Source organism: Panicum hallii, chromosome 7, assembly GCF_002211085.1.
Source record: "Panicum hallii strain FIL2 chromosome 7, PHallii_v3.1, whole genome shotgun sequence".
Taxonomy (NCBI): Eukaryota; Viridiplantae; Streptophyta; class Magnoliopsida; order Poales; family Poaceae; genus Panicum; species Panicum hallii.
Window position 1 is genome coordinate 1698442 of NC_038048.1, and position 16448 is coordinate 1714889.

Here is a 16448-nt window from a genome sequence, read left to right on the forward strand (position 1 = left end):
AGTACTAGAAATGGCACCAAATAATAGCTAGCCGTGTGCCTTGTGGAAGAGTTGATAACTAACCGGAGAAGGGCCTTTCTGATGCAGCTAGCATATGCGTTCTTCTCAGTGCAATTCTTCATTGGATGATGATGAAGAATCCTGTTGTTGCTAGTATGTTGGCAGTTTCTTAAGACAATAATCTAAAACATAATCTATATATGCAGAACATAGGGGGCAATAATAATTCATCACCACATGGGCATAAAACACACGGTAGACCATCGAGCAGTCAGTAAAAGATAACTTTTATAAGTGCGTCAACGGATACATCCTTAGTTATGGAAGCAACCTGGCCTGCAGACTCCATTTTTTTATTGAAATGTTTTGCCATTTGATCGATATCTTGGTTTTTTTGTTGTCAGGAATGTTCATGCTGACTTTCCTATCATGGCCTATGAAAAGTTAGCACAACTTCTTCTTTGCCGCATGACTGTTCTCACATTATATTTATATATTTTTTGCGAAAATATATATTTATGTAAATACAATCTGTTTTTTTTAAGGTATATATATACAATCTCTTTGATGTACATACCGTGACGATCTGCGGATCACTTGGGTTGAAGCGGATAAGATGAATAGTGGATTAACATAAATCGTGCACAAGCATGATTCACAAAAATGCATGTTTTGGTGTTTAATAACAAAATTGAGTTTGAAGACACTGCACATAAGAGTGATGTCTGCCCATACTTGAAACAACATGTGATATCATACGTTTACTGCTTACTTTGCTACTCGATGGTCCCTATAGAATCAGATGTACATGTGTAGTTTATATAAACTGCTATTGCGATAGATGAATATATACTATGATTGCATGCCAGAAATATGATCAAGAACCAAAATTATAAAGTTAGCACAAACTGGGGGCAGCTGATAGGAATATATGATGTGCGGCTCAGCGAGATGGACAAATAGGGAGGCGCCAACTTATCTCCCGGGCACGACAAAAAAGGGGGATGGAATCGTCCACGTCAGAAATGCAGAGGGGGATCGCTTGGTCCTCATATCTCTTCCGCCCTGCACATTGGCCTGCCCTGCATCGATCGCCATCTGCTTTTTCGATCCCAGCTTTTCCTTGCCTTTGCTTTTATCGTAGCATTTATTAGCTGCTGCTGCTGCTGCCCCACTGGCATTATGACCAACAACCCTAGCAGCTTCTTCCTCCTCCTCTCCCTCATTGATCGGTTCAATTGACAAGAAGTCACCCAATCGCCTCCTCGATCCATGCCGGAGCCAACGTGCCGCGTGTGTGGTGCAGCCTCCTGCTGCTCGCACCTGTTGCACGCTGGCACAGACGATAGCCGGGCCACCTTCTCCATCTTCCCCGTGGTTCATGATCATCATGAGCCAGGGGTACAGCAGCCACCAGGGAGCCTGCACGAGTTCCAGTTCTTTGGCCAGGACGACCACGAAAGCGTCGCATGGCTCTTCGACGACCCACCGCCCTCCATCAGCGATGACCAGTCCCCAGTTGAGAGCCAGCATCACAATAAGAGGCCATCCATTTTTGACCCCTTTGGGCAGCGGTACCTCCCCGGGAACGGGCTCACCTTCGAGGTGTCGCTTGGCCAGGGAGAGGTAGACGCCCGGCACACGGAGACAGCGGCAAGCGCCACCATCGTAAGTAGTAGTGGCTCAAAAGAATCTGCGCCCCCTCTGCATGATCACAAGCCCGGGATAGAATTTTGTTTGCGTTTCGTTTTCATGTGCCTATCAACCGGCGCTTCTTTCCAGTGCTTGATCACAATTCTTTCTTTTGGCGTTTCTTGCTTCTTCTTGAGCTCCACACATGTGGTTCTTGTGTGCGTGCCGCTTGTTCCAAAATTGATCAAACCGACATATATAGATTCCAGAGCCTTAACCTTGGGTGGTGAGGACTGATTTTTTTCTACTAAAATTTAGGGGATTTGCGAAAGGCTTGTTTTTTTAAGAAAGCAACAATCACAAGGTGGACTCTATTGAGAATCGACGCATATAATAATTCAATCAAACAAACTAACTCATTCATAGAGTGCGTCCAGGACTAAGAGGGAAATTAAATCCAAATTAACTACCTATTGGAGATATTCCCTTGTGGATGGGAAATTAATATGGAGGAAGGATATATACTTGCTTGTATTGTTTGTATAGTCTTGTCATCAAATCTATATGTGTATGTGTAGCAACTCAACAACTTATACTCAATATGGGTTGTAGTATTAAAGGCACCAACAAAGTATAGTCGCAAACTAAACATGATATGTCGGATCTTTTATGAAATTTTTGTATCCATATATTGTCTACAACGATCTGGAAGGTCTGCCCCTAGCCAAAGTTTGATGAAATAGGTAATAAGTTTGTCTCATTTTATGTGGTCAACTGAATGATTGGCTGTTTATACTTTTTTGCCGCACTTCACTTTTAGGAAGTTAACACCCGATCAATGGATGCATGCGCATGTTGGAAACATGAAAAGAAACAACTTAATCATTTGTATTAGTTTGGGCCAGTGAGAGTGATAACAAACGCTGTTGCATTGACTTCATATCTATTCTAGGATCCCAAATCGTCCCAGCTAGCTAGGCGATATCTGATGTTCTCTTGCACATGCATATGTAGGCCTATTTTGACACAATTTTTTGCTAGATTATATTGAATTAACTACCAACCTCGTCCATTTTCTTATGATTTAAATTATTCCTGCATGCAGATGTCATTCTGTGGGAGCACATTCACAGACGCTTCAAGCTCCAGGCTCAATGAGCCAATCCTGATCGACGGTCAGCTGCAAAGGCCAGTAGATCCATCAATGGAGAGGGAGGCAAAGTTGATGAGGTACAAAGAGAAGAGGATGAAGAGGTGCTATGAGAAGCAAATCCGATATGCATCCAGGAAAGCCTACGCGGAGACGAGACCCCGAGTGAAAGGCCGATTTGCCAAGGTACCTGAAGCTTCTGCAGCAGGAAAACCAACACCGGCAACGACCTGTTATGATTCCAGTCAGCTTGATCTTGGGCGCTGGTTCCATTGATAGCCATATTCAGAGTACTGGCTGGAGCTAGACTACACATATATATAAGCATATTAATTAATAATCCAATTCATAGTACATATTATCTACTCCCTCTGTCCAATAAAAAATGCAATCCTGCATTTGAGAAAAAATCTCATAAAGAGTGCAATTCTAGAAATTGGATCCGAAGTACCTGCCTAATTAAGTCGTCAGATTTGATTTGCTTGCCAAAACTAACCGTATATGGCAAACAAATGAGGGCATGAGGGTCTTTTCACGCCACCACTAATCTGTCTGAAAAAACTAGAAGTACTCCTCATGGAACGGAGGGAGTAGTAACTATTTGTTGTATGGATTTTGCCGACCTTATTAACAGCTTCAGGATTATAGTTTGTATTGGTATTTATATGACAGTATTAGATGGTTTTCATCAAATTTAATAACTTTTAGCTAGTGATCCCGTGGCCAGCATGCATTGCAAGCTTAACTGTACTATATGTGTGGTGTAAGCCAATTTGGACTATGAAGACAACTAATATGTGTGCGTGCATATCATCAGCTGCTTGTTTTATTCGAAGTTATGATTTGATAATTGAAACAGTCAATCGAGCAAAATGTATAATCCAAACAATATTAGGGAGTTTTTTTGATTATTATGTTATGTTAGTTAAATTGACTTCCCAAGGTGGCAATGGCACCAATCTGAATCACCTTCTTTGGGCTTTTTAGTGCTAAAAAAGAGTGCAGTGCTGGATTATGAGAGTCCGAAGATTAAATACATTTTTAGGACAAAATAAATAAGGCATAAGATAAATAGTAGCAGGGTGGGCCCAGAGCCTAACGACCCTGGGCACATGCTCGGGTTCTGGAGAGCAGTGGTGCACATCTGCACATAGATTAGCCGAGCAAAAACTAGCTAGAGGCATCTTGGAAACTGGGAAAGAAGGCACATGACAACACAAAAACCAGTACGTAGAGCCAGAGAGGCAGAGACGACATAGATCATCCTTCACACCTTCACTCGTTCAGCCGTAAGTCTACAAAACGGCAAAAAAAATTCATGAGGACATCAACAAAGTTGTAAATCACCAGCACGACCTAACAAAGCAAAGCGTTGGCACGTCTGCAAACTGCAACTTGATCGTTGTATTCTTTTTATTACTCTCTATACATATTCGTGTACTATTATACCTACGTTCCAAAATATAGCAAATTTTAGATTTGACCAAAGTCAAATATTTTCATCTTTGACTAATAATATCTCCAAAAATAATTAATATTAAATAGAAAAGATTACATATTATTATGATAGTTGGTTTCATTTTGAATCAATTAATATTATTTTTATGTTGTCAATCCTTATGATTCTTGTACTATCTATAGTCAAAGTTTAAAAGGTTTAACTTGAAAAAAAAATTAAAAATAGCTATATTCTAGGATAGAGAGAACCAAACAATAAACAATAGTATATTAGTTTTAAAACTATTGAGAATGTATCAACTTAATTTACTTCTGTTATTACTGGTCGGCCAACTTGTTATCAGTCAGTCGTTATGCTGGCCCAGGCTTTTGAGAATTTCTAGGTCCGCCACTAAATAGTAGACCCTCATGCTCGATATTATTGCTTCTTTCTCTGAGAAGTTTGAAAACTCTTCCGAGTAGCTAGAGACAAGACTTCCGCGTCTGTGACATATTTCGAGTAGCTCTTCAAGAACAAATCATGTACACTAGCAAATTTTGTCAAAGGAAACAATCGATGCCGCGCCATGACAAAATTGCATTTGTGTTGATCGTAGTTTACTATTAAAAAGTGTCTTGCATTGTTTTATATAATACGATAAAAGATAGTAAGAAAGTTATTGAAAGTTCTTTGTCACATGTTCTCTGAATAAACCAATTTTGGCAGTTAACAGGCTAAAGGCCAGATCGTAAGAATATATGAGGTGGCCCATTTAAGTTGAATGTGCTCAGTGAATGAAATAAATAATTGTTGAAAAAATATGCATGGAATGGCATAGAAACCTTCTTCAGTTTTTAACATTTGTTCCACCCGAGGTTGGGCCCAGGACTAATGAAAGCATTAGTCCCGGGTCCAACGGTTAGGGGGCGGGGGATCTTTAGTCCCAGTTGGAGCCACCAACCGGGACTAAAGTCCCTCTTTAGTCCCGGTTGGTGACTAAAGATAGAGGCTGCAATCAGAACTAAATGGTTCTTCACGAGTCAGTTTAAAAGAAAAGCATGACATCTAAAGTCACATGTGTTGTGTAGGTGGAGTGATAAACATACTATATGCGAGGCAGGAGGTTTTGGGTCCGCACAGGTTTGTTGTACTCACCAATTAATTTTTTGAGCGTTGCAGATCTTTTAGTTCCAGTTTCTAAGACCGGAACCTTTATTTAGTCCCGAATTTGTGGGTTCCCAACTAGGACAAAAGCCAGTTTTTTTGGTAGTGGTGCTTAAATTAGTGCAAACTGGGTGACATACTCTCACATATGGAACTATTGAACTTTTTAGATTTAGTTAGGTTTGCAGTTGCAGTTGTGTTTTGAATAATTTACATTCTAAGTAATAAGGACAATATTGGGTATAGTACATAAGAAATGTGGAATCCACTTAGTAAATACGATCAGGAGAGGCCTTGTGCAGCAAAAGAGAAATGTTCACAAATTAAATAGCATGCTTATTCACTAATTAATCAGCATTATAGGATAGTATAGAGAACATTATCAATAAATGTGGATATTGCAGTATCATGGATGAGACATTTTTCATTAATAATGCCACCTATGTGAAGGAAGTTGAGATGTTTTATATATTTTAATAATTTGTCAATACCGTACTCGCAAGTTGATTGATCAATAAAAAACCAGCATTAACTATTTTTTTAAATTTTGTGATACAAACTTTTAACCATAAGTATGTACTTTTGAATAGTAATTGATTTTTATAACGTGTGAAGTCCATGTGGCTTTTTATGTGTATTGTCAGCAGGGCTGTCCCTAGGTTCGTGCAGGCCCCAAATTCCAGAGACGCCCCCAAATTAGGCCAAGTACACCCTAGATATACTTCATAGTTTGACTTTGTTTTTATAATTCACTTCAGCCGAATTCTGGCCCCTGGAGGCAATCGTTATAGAAGTTTACGGATATCTTTGTTTCAACATCAGCGATCCACTCATTTCTCCCTCACAATAATGTTGCCCTGTCTCAGAGTCACGGTGTCTCCATGAAGGTGCCCTTGCAGGCAACTAGATGCGCACACCACCACTTACTACTACAAAAGCATCTTTTAGAGGCGGGTAGAATGGTATTTGTAGGAACGAACATATTAACCTCCCTGCTTTTTAGCTAAAAATAAGATATTTGTAGGGACAGGTACGCACCTGTACCTAGAAATCGATTTCTAGGAGCGGAGTGTGATTTCTAGAGCACCCCTCCCCCTACAAATAATTGCTCCTAAAACTATTTCATAAATTTAAAAGACATAGAAAACAACTCAAGAAACATAAATTATTTTTCATGAACCTAGGAGGCCACCATGTAATCGATCACGAAGTTCCTGCAACCTCATGTGTACCTTACCTCCCACTACACCACATAGCCAACTATGACCTACGGTATTCTTTTGTATTAACTTTTGAAAGAATTTTAAGGTCAGATGATACCATCGCCTGTCCCTAGAAATTAATTTTAAAAATTAATTTCAGGAGTGGGTGACGTTTTATCCGCCCCTATAATTATTTATTCATTTTAATATTTTTATTTTTCTTTCAAAATATAGACATATACATTTATATACTCATAAAAAATATATTTCATATTTCTGATGTGTTCTTTTCAAATGATGAAAGCTTCCCAATATCAATACATATTGCATTCACATTCATATATACTCATACATTCAGACTATAGAGTCCAACATACACATTCACTTATAATGATTTTTTGGACTACCAAACAATCACAAATGAAACAATTGTCAACTATAAATTTTTAGGTTTCATGAAGCTCTACAATTTTGATATAAAGTTTATCTTCACTCAAGATCATATGAAAAATTTATGAATTTATTTGTCCGGAACCATTTGTAGGGACAGCCCACATCATCACCTAGGACTATTTTTAGGGATGAGACACATCATCACCCGCCCCTAGAAATCATTAGCAAGTCTCATATTTCTATTAGACCATCACCATTAGGGCTTAGGCAACAGATCACACTCCACCCAGGTTTTGGTGTGTCCAAGCCATAAGCCAACATTCCAAGGCCTATTTCATTTAGCCTATTTTTCTCCATTAATTAATTATATTGATGAGTATACAAGTGCATCCATTAATTCATTTGTTTCTTCTTTTGTGTGCATGGGCATCATTTGCCTCTTTATGTACTTGTACAGCACATGCTAAAGATTGAAGTAATTCAGACCACACACCTTTATTATAACACGAGTGCTTCTTCTCATAAGTGGAAATAGCCATTGTTTAAATTTGAACATGATTGGATTATTAGAGATGTATTCTATGAGTTGGTTACTAACAAATGGTGATTTAAATAAAAGAGATCACTACTATGAAAATATGGCAGAACAAAATAAGAGCCCTTCGGCAATTTCTTAGGGGCTATGCCAAGAATACAGCTGACCACAATAAAAAAGAAAAGAAAAAATAATTATGATGATTATATGGATAAAAGAGCTAAAAATAGGATGCTCCCATATCAGGAGTTAAATTTGAAACACTATCTCAATAAATAATTAGTTCACTTATTGAGGAGGAGGAAATCAAATGGTACAAGAGAGCTAAAACTAAAGATCTTTTGGAAGGTGATGACAGCACCCAATATTTTCATGTGGTTGCTAATGGCAAACATAGAAAACAACGTATTTTCAAATTAGAACAAAAGATTGCATAGTAGTGGGTGATGCTGAATTAAAAGCTTATATCACAAACTATTACAACAGGGTGTTTGGTCCAACAAAGGATGGAAAATCATAATCATGATATACCTCAGGTGATAGAGGATGAAAATGATCTCATAATATCCTCACAACGCTGTTCACAAAGTGGGAGCTAAAAGAGGCTTTATTCCAGATGGATCATAAAAAAGCCCTTGGTTCTGATGATGATTTCCCTGCAGCATTTTATCAAGTTTTTTGAAAAATTATTAAAGCAGACTTTATGGCGTTATTCATGGATTTTTGTGAAGAGCATCTTCCTCTACACAATCTTAATTTTGGAGTAATTACCCATCTGTCTTCTCAATGCGAGCTTTAAACTCTTCACCAAGGTCACAACCAATAGACTTATGGGAGTGGCTAGCAAAGTGGTTCGACCCTCCCAAACGGCATTTATGCCGGGCGAATATTATGGAAAGATCAATGATCTTGCATGAAATTATCCATGAACTACAGTGAAAAAACTTAATGGTGTTATTCTCAAATTGACTTTTAGAAGATCTACCATAAAGTAAAATGGTATTTTGTTTTACAGCAGACTATTTTGTTTTTTCTTGTGCATTTCTAATTGTTTATTTATGGGGCACTGAACTTCTAAGCACGCTAACACTCAGACTAAATTGTAGTGTAAATTCTTTTTACATTTAGTTTAGAGTAAATACTAATTTTAATTTGGTGTTCTTGTATTGTTTCCCCAATCTGAAAGTGCATTTTCCCGTTCTATATTCTGAATGTATTTAAAAATATATTTCCAGTTTAAGTGACGAACCTTTTTGTTTGAACTCTTAGCTTCAAAATTTAGACACTGCAGGAACTTTGTTATTTGAATACCGGGAGGAGTTAAATTTAGTTTAATTTGTTATTGGTTCCGGTGCAATGTTATTTTTAGCGTGTTTCATGTATAAGCAACAGTCTAAGTTATTGGTCTTTGATTCCCTCTCCTTCTCTCTCTCTCCCTTTCTCTCCCTCTCCCTCTCCCTGCCTGCCTCCCTCCCTCTCTCTCGGCTCCCTTCCATTCTGAACTGAACTGAGACAAGTAGTGAGTCCCCTTGCTTAAGTTTTAGTGTTGAAGCCCATTGTTTAAAATACGCAATGATTTTTGGAAAATGGTGTTGGTCACGGACCTCATTAGTTTTTAGTAAGAATATTTTCTGCACAGAGGCACTTAATATCTTTACCAGCGCTGAAATAACGGTGCTGCACTCAGGATCTTTTTTCCCAGAGCAGCTCGTGTGCTTTTTTTCTTGCTGTGTTCGTTTCAGTCAATTCTTGCTTCTACAGCTGTTAGACAACAAAATTGACTGTTTTTCTTATTCTCCTCACCCAAATTTTGGTTTGCTGAGCAATGCCACGTGGAGTCACTTCATTGATCTGGAAGTTGACAGAAAAACAATAGATTGTTGTAAAGAAAGGAAATAACAAGCGCTTGATGCAACTGCAGGGACCCGAAAAGGGTAAAAGGAAATGATGTCTGCAAAGAAGGCATGTGGCCCGCTTGCATTTTGCACTTTTGGGCTTTGTCGTGCGATAGAGAAGCGAGCCGGAACAAACTATATAAAACATTGTACAGCCCACTCAGGAAAAGGATTCTTTTTTTTTCGAGGGACTTTGTTTGACCCTCTCTCTCCATCAACACTGCTGCAGAGGACGAGTACCATTGACCTTTCTTTACCACTCTGCTAAGCAATCTCTAGTGATCAGCTCCGAGCATCTTTATATTGGCACGTCACTTATTTGGACGAGCCTCCTTTACGGTACAGCAGAAGAACCCACGTGGGCCTAAAACAGTGAGACCCACGCATCAATGACTTAAGTACCTCTGATTCTCACAAGTTTACCATTCCTAGAATTTTATCTCATAGTTCATTTGCAGTGGAGGTATTGATTATTTTTTCTGACATTAGAAAAGTAGCTAGCATCTTAATCACGCCCCATATATAACACAAGTAAACTATATAAATATTTACACTTTCTCTTTGTCTTTACCGGCAGCTCATGCGTAGGGATAAGTTTTTATCGTCAGTTTTGTACTTATAACCGATGATATAATATTTACACCCCACAGTTTGTAGACCCTGACGGAAAATAAATCTTTTCAACCGTCGGTACGTCCCTTATTGCAGTAATATTATTGCAGTAGTATATGACTAAGTCTGAACCATGTGGCAACTAAGTCTGAACCAACTAGTCTTCCTTTTTCCAATAACTCTATTTCAAAATAAATAAACTATCACAAAACCATATTTTTTTAATAAAAAAAGTCCAATTTACTCCCCTCAACAATTCACTTTGTCCACCAAATACTTTAAACAAAATTTAGGCTCAAACTATTATTCCAAACTATTTCAATTGGTCCAATCTACCCCCTAATGATATTTTTTGTTTTTTATTTCTCCACTTACAAGTGGAATTTGAACTTTAAATTTTACAATGTAACTTAGAATATGATGCCCTACTCTAGAAAAATACATTATAACTTTTTATGAATATTTTCATGCAGAATTATATTTTTTGGATAAATTTTGTGTTAAATATTTCTAAATTGTGAAAATAATTATGAAAAATTCTTAATATAATTTTTAACACATGACATCATGTTCTTTATCCACTCACAAAATTTGAACTTAAAATTCAATTTATACATGGAGAAATAAAAAAGAGAAATATCATTAGGGGTAGATTGGACTAATTGGAATTGTGGGGGGGGGGGGGGGGGGGTAAAATGAGTCTAAATTTTGCTCAGAGGGTTAAGCGGATAAAGTGAATTGTTGAAGAGAGTAAAATGGACTTTTTCTTTTTTAATTCAACTTGAAAAAAAATACACTTCGTGTTATGCTACACGTGGAAGCTACACATATATTGTGTCATTCCGTTTATCAATGCTGCATTTTTGAGCCTTGGAAAAAATGCAAAAATAAATTGAGTGTGCAAATATGTGTTGTTTTCTTATATAATATGACAATAGAAGTGTGGTTTTGTGATTCCGTTTCCTATTTTTTACGGTACCAATTTCAACGAAAATTGCAATTGTAGAAAATAGCTAAAAGTGCAGTTAGAGCAACTCCAGTGGATCCTCTAAAAAGCTATTATCTTATGTTTAGATGGTTAAAAAAAGTTGTACTCCAACAGACTCTCTATTAGGCCCTCTATTTTGAGGAGGTCTGTAAATCTTCTCCTCCAATCTCCATTCCTAGGGAGGGGTCTCTAAGAAGGCTTCTATTATAAGTTAGAATTGAGAGCTATTTGTGATATTAAGGTATTAGGATTATAAACACACTAAATTCTAGTATAAAGTGTGCATGTTTGATTTTGTATAGGTGTGCTAACATTTGAATGCAAAGGGAAAAGGTATTTGTGTAATTTTGTAAAATATAGGTCCTTTAGTGTTAAATGGGTGAGAATGGGAAGTAAAAAATCAAAACATATGAAGGTTGTTGGGTGAAAAGTCAAGAACTTACTTTTAACCCCAAATAGAGGTAAAACTACCCCTAGGATGCAAGTGTAGTGTAGAATTTTTAATAGGATTTACTTAAAGTTTAAGGCTTTGCCAAGTTTCATGTTAGTTTCAAATCCTTAGCTCTTTTACAACTGAACCTTAAAGCAAAGTTGTAGATCTTGCTAAACTCTACACTTTTGCTTTTGGGCATATTTTCATTTGAGCTATGGGTTGAAAGTTACCTAGTCTTTATAGTGGAGTCCCTGCATTTTTGGAAAATTGCGAGTCAGTCCCTTCATCTACCTTCAGCCCCTCTGCTCTGCTCTGCTCTGATTTCTCTCTGCCCGACGCCCCGCCGCCGCTTCGCCAGCCATGTGCCGAGCACCGGCCGCCCTGCGCCGCCCTAAACCGTGCCACGTGCCGCCCTAGTGTCCACGCCGCTGCTTCCCCGACCCGCGCTGGCCTCTCCCCGCCTTGCCACGCAGCTCTGCCATCTGCTCGAGCCGCTCTCCGCCGCCGCTTATCGTCGTCGCAGCCCGACCGGCGTCGTTGGTCTGTGCCGGCATGCACTTCTCCCTTCCTCTCTACCACACTGCACCTCCCTATAAAGCCCGACCGAAGCCTCTCTCGTTTTCCTTCCCTCTCTTCTTCCCCACGAGCGTCAAGCCGAGCCGCCAAGCCATCCGCCGAAAAAATTCTCGCCACCCCATCCTGCCCATCTCAAGCCAAGGCCTTCTCACCGCCCCTACTTGCCCTTCGACCCACCCTAGCTAAGCCTGCTCTTCTCCTTGGCCGGAATCGAAGGAAGCCGTGCCGCCTCTACCGCCGGAGGAACCCGAGCCGCCTCACCGTCGACAACCCCCTTCCGCCCCATCTCCGGCCAACTTACGTACCGCAATCGCACCCCCACACCTCCACGGTACTCATGCGCGCCCCATCCATCCACGTTCACCAGCCCCTCGCCGGGAACATGAGCACGCCGCCACGATCGCCGCCGGCCATGCTCCACCGCTTTTCCTGGGGCACATCACCCACCAACGGGAAGAGCATGTCCTGTAGACCGTGTAGGACCTGTTCCTCCCCGCCAAAGACCTCGCCGCCGGCGAGAACTGTGACACTCAGGTAATTACCATGGTCACACTCTAGATTTTTTAGTGTGTTGTTGTGTACAAAATGTGGCAAAAGTGTGGTTAGAAAAATCAGTGCTAAGGGAAAAGAGTTACTTATATAATTATATTTTAATAAAGGTCCTTTTGTGCTAAATGGGTGAACATGGAGGGTAGAATTCAAAAGTATGAGGGTTGTTCTGCAAAAGTTAAAAACTTGTGTTTAAATCGCAAAAGTAGGAGAAACTACCCATTGGATATAAATGTGGTGTAATTTTAAAATAGGATTTATGCAAAGTTTAGTAACTTGCTAAATTTCAAATTAATTGCAAATTCTTAGCTCTTCTGTGGATGAACCTTAAAGCAAAGTTGTAAATTTTGAAAAACCATACACTTTTGCTTTTGGGCCCATCTCCATTTGAGCACTGGTTTAAAAGTTATTGATGCATTACAGTAGGGTCCCTTCATTTCTCCGAAATTGCATTTGGGTCCTCCTTCGTCTACCTCTCTCTCCCTCCCCTCTGTTTCTCCTCTGCCGCACGCCGCCGCCACTGCCCGGCCATGTGCGCCGCCCTGCCGCGTCTGCGCTGCCCTAATCCGAGCCACGTGCCGCTTCCCCACTTGCCCCGCCGCTCACCGGCCTCGCGCTGGCTTCCCCTCGCCTCGCCACGCCGCCTGCCTCCTGCCCGAGCTGCACTTCGCCGCCGCACGCCGTCGCAGCATCTCCCGCACCACCTCCTACCTTCCGACGTCCCACGCGTCACTCTTCTGCTGTGCCGCCGCCCTCCCGACCCCGTGCTGGCCTGCTCGAGCGGCCTCCACGTCGCAAAGCTTCTGCCCGAGCGCCGCCATGATCGCCACGCGCGCCGTCGATGCCAGCTCCTGCTTGCGCACGGGCACCTCCTCTTCTGGACCCTGAGCTCTTCCTTTAGCTTCCTTAGTACATGCCCTGGCTGTTGCACATCGTTTTTCCCCTCAATTTTCCCTGCCTCGATCGCCATTGCTCACCGAACATCCGCCGCGACCCTGGCTCACCGTTGGCAGCTCCCACCACTGCTCCCCATCCATGATCCGAAGTGCGATCAGCACCCCCACGATCCACCGCAGCTCACCAAGTAATCCAATCCCATTTTCCTCCACCAGAAGTGCCAGATCGCAGCGCCGGCGAGCCTTCTTCCTCCGCCGCCGCTCGGCCTTCCGTCGACCCACTGGCATAGGCCCTCTCCACCCCGACCATCAGCACCACATCAACCTCCTGAAGCGATCCTGCCCCTCCTTCACCACCCTCCGTTGTCCTAGCCTGCAGAACGCCGGCCGCCATTACCGCCGGTGAGAACCCGAGCTCCCCCCCCCCCCCCCGCCGTCGATCACCCCTCTCCGACCTGTCTCTGTCCAAATTGAGTTGGGGGAAAGCATCCTCGCACTCCCCCGGTGCTCACGCGCGCCTTGTTCCCCCGTGTTCGCCGGCCCCTCGCCGGGAACGACGACGCCCCGACACGGCCGCTGCCATTGTCCGTCGCCGGCCGTGCTCCGCTGCTGCCCTTCGAGCACATCATCCCCCATCTTGATCAGTAACCTCTGTAGGTCATGTGGCACCGATCCATCCCCACCCCGGACCTCGCCGCCGGCGAGAACGCCGGAGACAGGAACGCCGGGCACCATCGAACGCCGACAAGGGCATATTTGTGATACTTTGTTTTGTTCTAGGGGTCTGAGTGCAAGAGTCCGAAGACCCCAATGTAAACCCATGTGTTATTTCATGTGAACCATGTTGCTGCTTTGTGAAATTCGTAGAAAACTGTAGAAAAATCCAAAAATTGCCAAACTAATTTTTTTGGAAACTATATTTCAAACCCTACAACTTTTATTAATGAAGTTTGGTTTGAAACAAAATATTTTTTAATATATTTTAAATTCAAAGTGAAAGGGTATAGGATACATAACTTTTACATACTAACTTTGTTTCTTGTGATTTCTGGTATGTAACTTCTATAGGCCATGTGTGAGCCTGTGTAAAAGTTTCGAACTTAATATTGTTTTGTAGATTATATTCTTTTGAATTTGGGTAATTCAAATTTTAAATGATTTGAGGTTAATTAAGCATGTTCCTTAGGCTTAATTAATTAGATCTTTTTATCATAATCTAATGTGTTGATAATTAGTCTATAATTAAAATTTCAAGACTTTATAATTCCTGTTTTCAGTAAATCCAATACTATAATCATAACTTAATTATAAATGATAATTCAAGACTAAACCCCCTTGTTTCATGAGTTCATATGTGATAATTATTGGATTGTAACTTTATCGTGAAATAAAATCTTTAACTCAAGCACCATCTCAATTAAATTGTTGCATATCATGTAGAACCAGCGACGCTCGATGACAGAGATTACGAGTTGGTCTTGGAACAAGACCAAGGGTTTTCTGAAGACCCGATAAACGTCGCCGAGGATCTAACTGAAGCCTCGAACCAAAGTTCGGAAGTCTCTGACATCCCTGCCCCCAACCCTACTCAAGAAGGCAAAGCCCCGATGCATACCCTAGTATTTCAATTGATTACAATTTTATTATTATATCATATATCTTGCATTACGTCTAGGAGTTGAAATAAAACCCTAATTGCATAAGATCTTAAGAATCCTATGTATTGTACCCGAGTCCTTATCGCATAGACGCTCTGCTAAATAGGGCCGGTAAAAGTCGAGTGATTCCCTGTCACTCGCGCGATATAGGAGTTGCATGTTTACTATTCTGCAAACACTATAAGGATAATGGACAGGGTCATGTGCTGTATCATGACCTGGAAGTCTACCCTGTCTATTTTGATAAAAGTTGTTAAGGTCGCAGTGTGTGGTAGTGGTGGCTAAGCGTTTGAAAGTACTAGCCACATGCTGCGAAATATGGTAAAGCGGTAAGCCTAGTACCTGAATGGCCCGGCAAATGGACATGTCTCCACCACTCGATATTTATTTTATGTTTACACGCACCAATGTGTGGGAGTGCGTTCTGTAAGACAGACAGGAGTACGATCATGTAGTCACGCTACAGACGTATGTCCTGCACAATTGGTGTGCGTACGGTCCTGCAGTCGCTTGTGGTGGCCCTGATCCATAACCCGGAATATGAGGGAAACGGTTGCTTCGGAACGATCTTTGGATGTTCCAAGCGTGTGAGTTAGGTTTACCCTTGCAAGGTTGAAATTCGATTCCGAAACGTCAATTTCTCTTGGAGATTGAGGCTGCTTATTTTTTCTGCCACATAGAGTAAGAAGTGTAACTAATGATGGAACAATCTTGATGAGTGATAAACTCTACCTTGCTTGCTTAGTGTAGGTGCTAACCTAGAATGGATAATCAACTAGAATATGAAAGCTAAAACTTGAAAGTAGATCATACTCTTTGTTATTTTTCAGCTGAAAATAAACCTAGAACCTTTACAATGCCTTCATGAGTCTAGTTACGGGCTAAAGTATACCCAACCCCGGGTAAGCCTTGCTGAGTATTAGAATACTCAACCTTGCTAGTATCTTTTTCAGGTATAAGTTTCAAAAACACCACGGATAATTCTACATGGCAAACTGCTGTTCTACATGGCTGGTCCGTGGAGTGGGATCCGTCCCCGGCTGGCAGTGACCCTCCTGAGTGACATCAGGCCTTGGGCTGAGCATGGTGTCAACCTTCGTGACGTGTGTAGTCGCGTGTTCTTTTCCTTCCGCTGTGAGCATGGACAAGCTGTTCAGCTTGTCGGTTTTAAACACTGTTTGTATAAATTTTACTTTAAGTTTGAACAAGGTTTGTAATAATATTTGCATATCTGTAAATTAAAAGTTGATGAGCTATACTATGATTGTAAACTCGCCTTCGTGCGAGGTAAACCTGCTTCGATCCTGTTGAACCATGGTTGCATCGG

The 16448-nt window shown here is 41.1% G+C and overlaps 1 protein-coding gene across 1 annotated transcript; it reads left to right on the plus strand.

The window, feature by feature from the left end:
• The first annotated feature begins 1194 nt into the window (after positions 1–1194).
• LOC112900394 (transcription factor GHD7-like) lies at positions 1195–3567 on the plus strand. The gene is made up of 2 exons (XM_025969227.1): positions 1195–1668; positions 2738–3567. Exons 1-2 carry the CDS (start codon positions 1273–1275, stop codon positions 3056–3058), a joined length of 717 nt encoding a protein of 238 aa, XP_025825012.1. The 5' UTR covers positions 1195–1272; the 3' UTR covers positions 3059–3567.
• The last annotated feature ends 12881 nt before the right edge of the window (positions 3568–16448 follow it).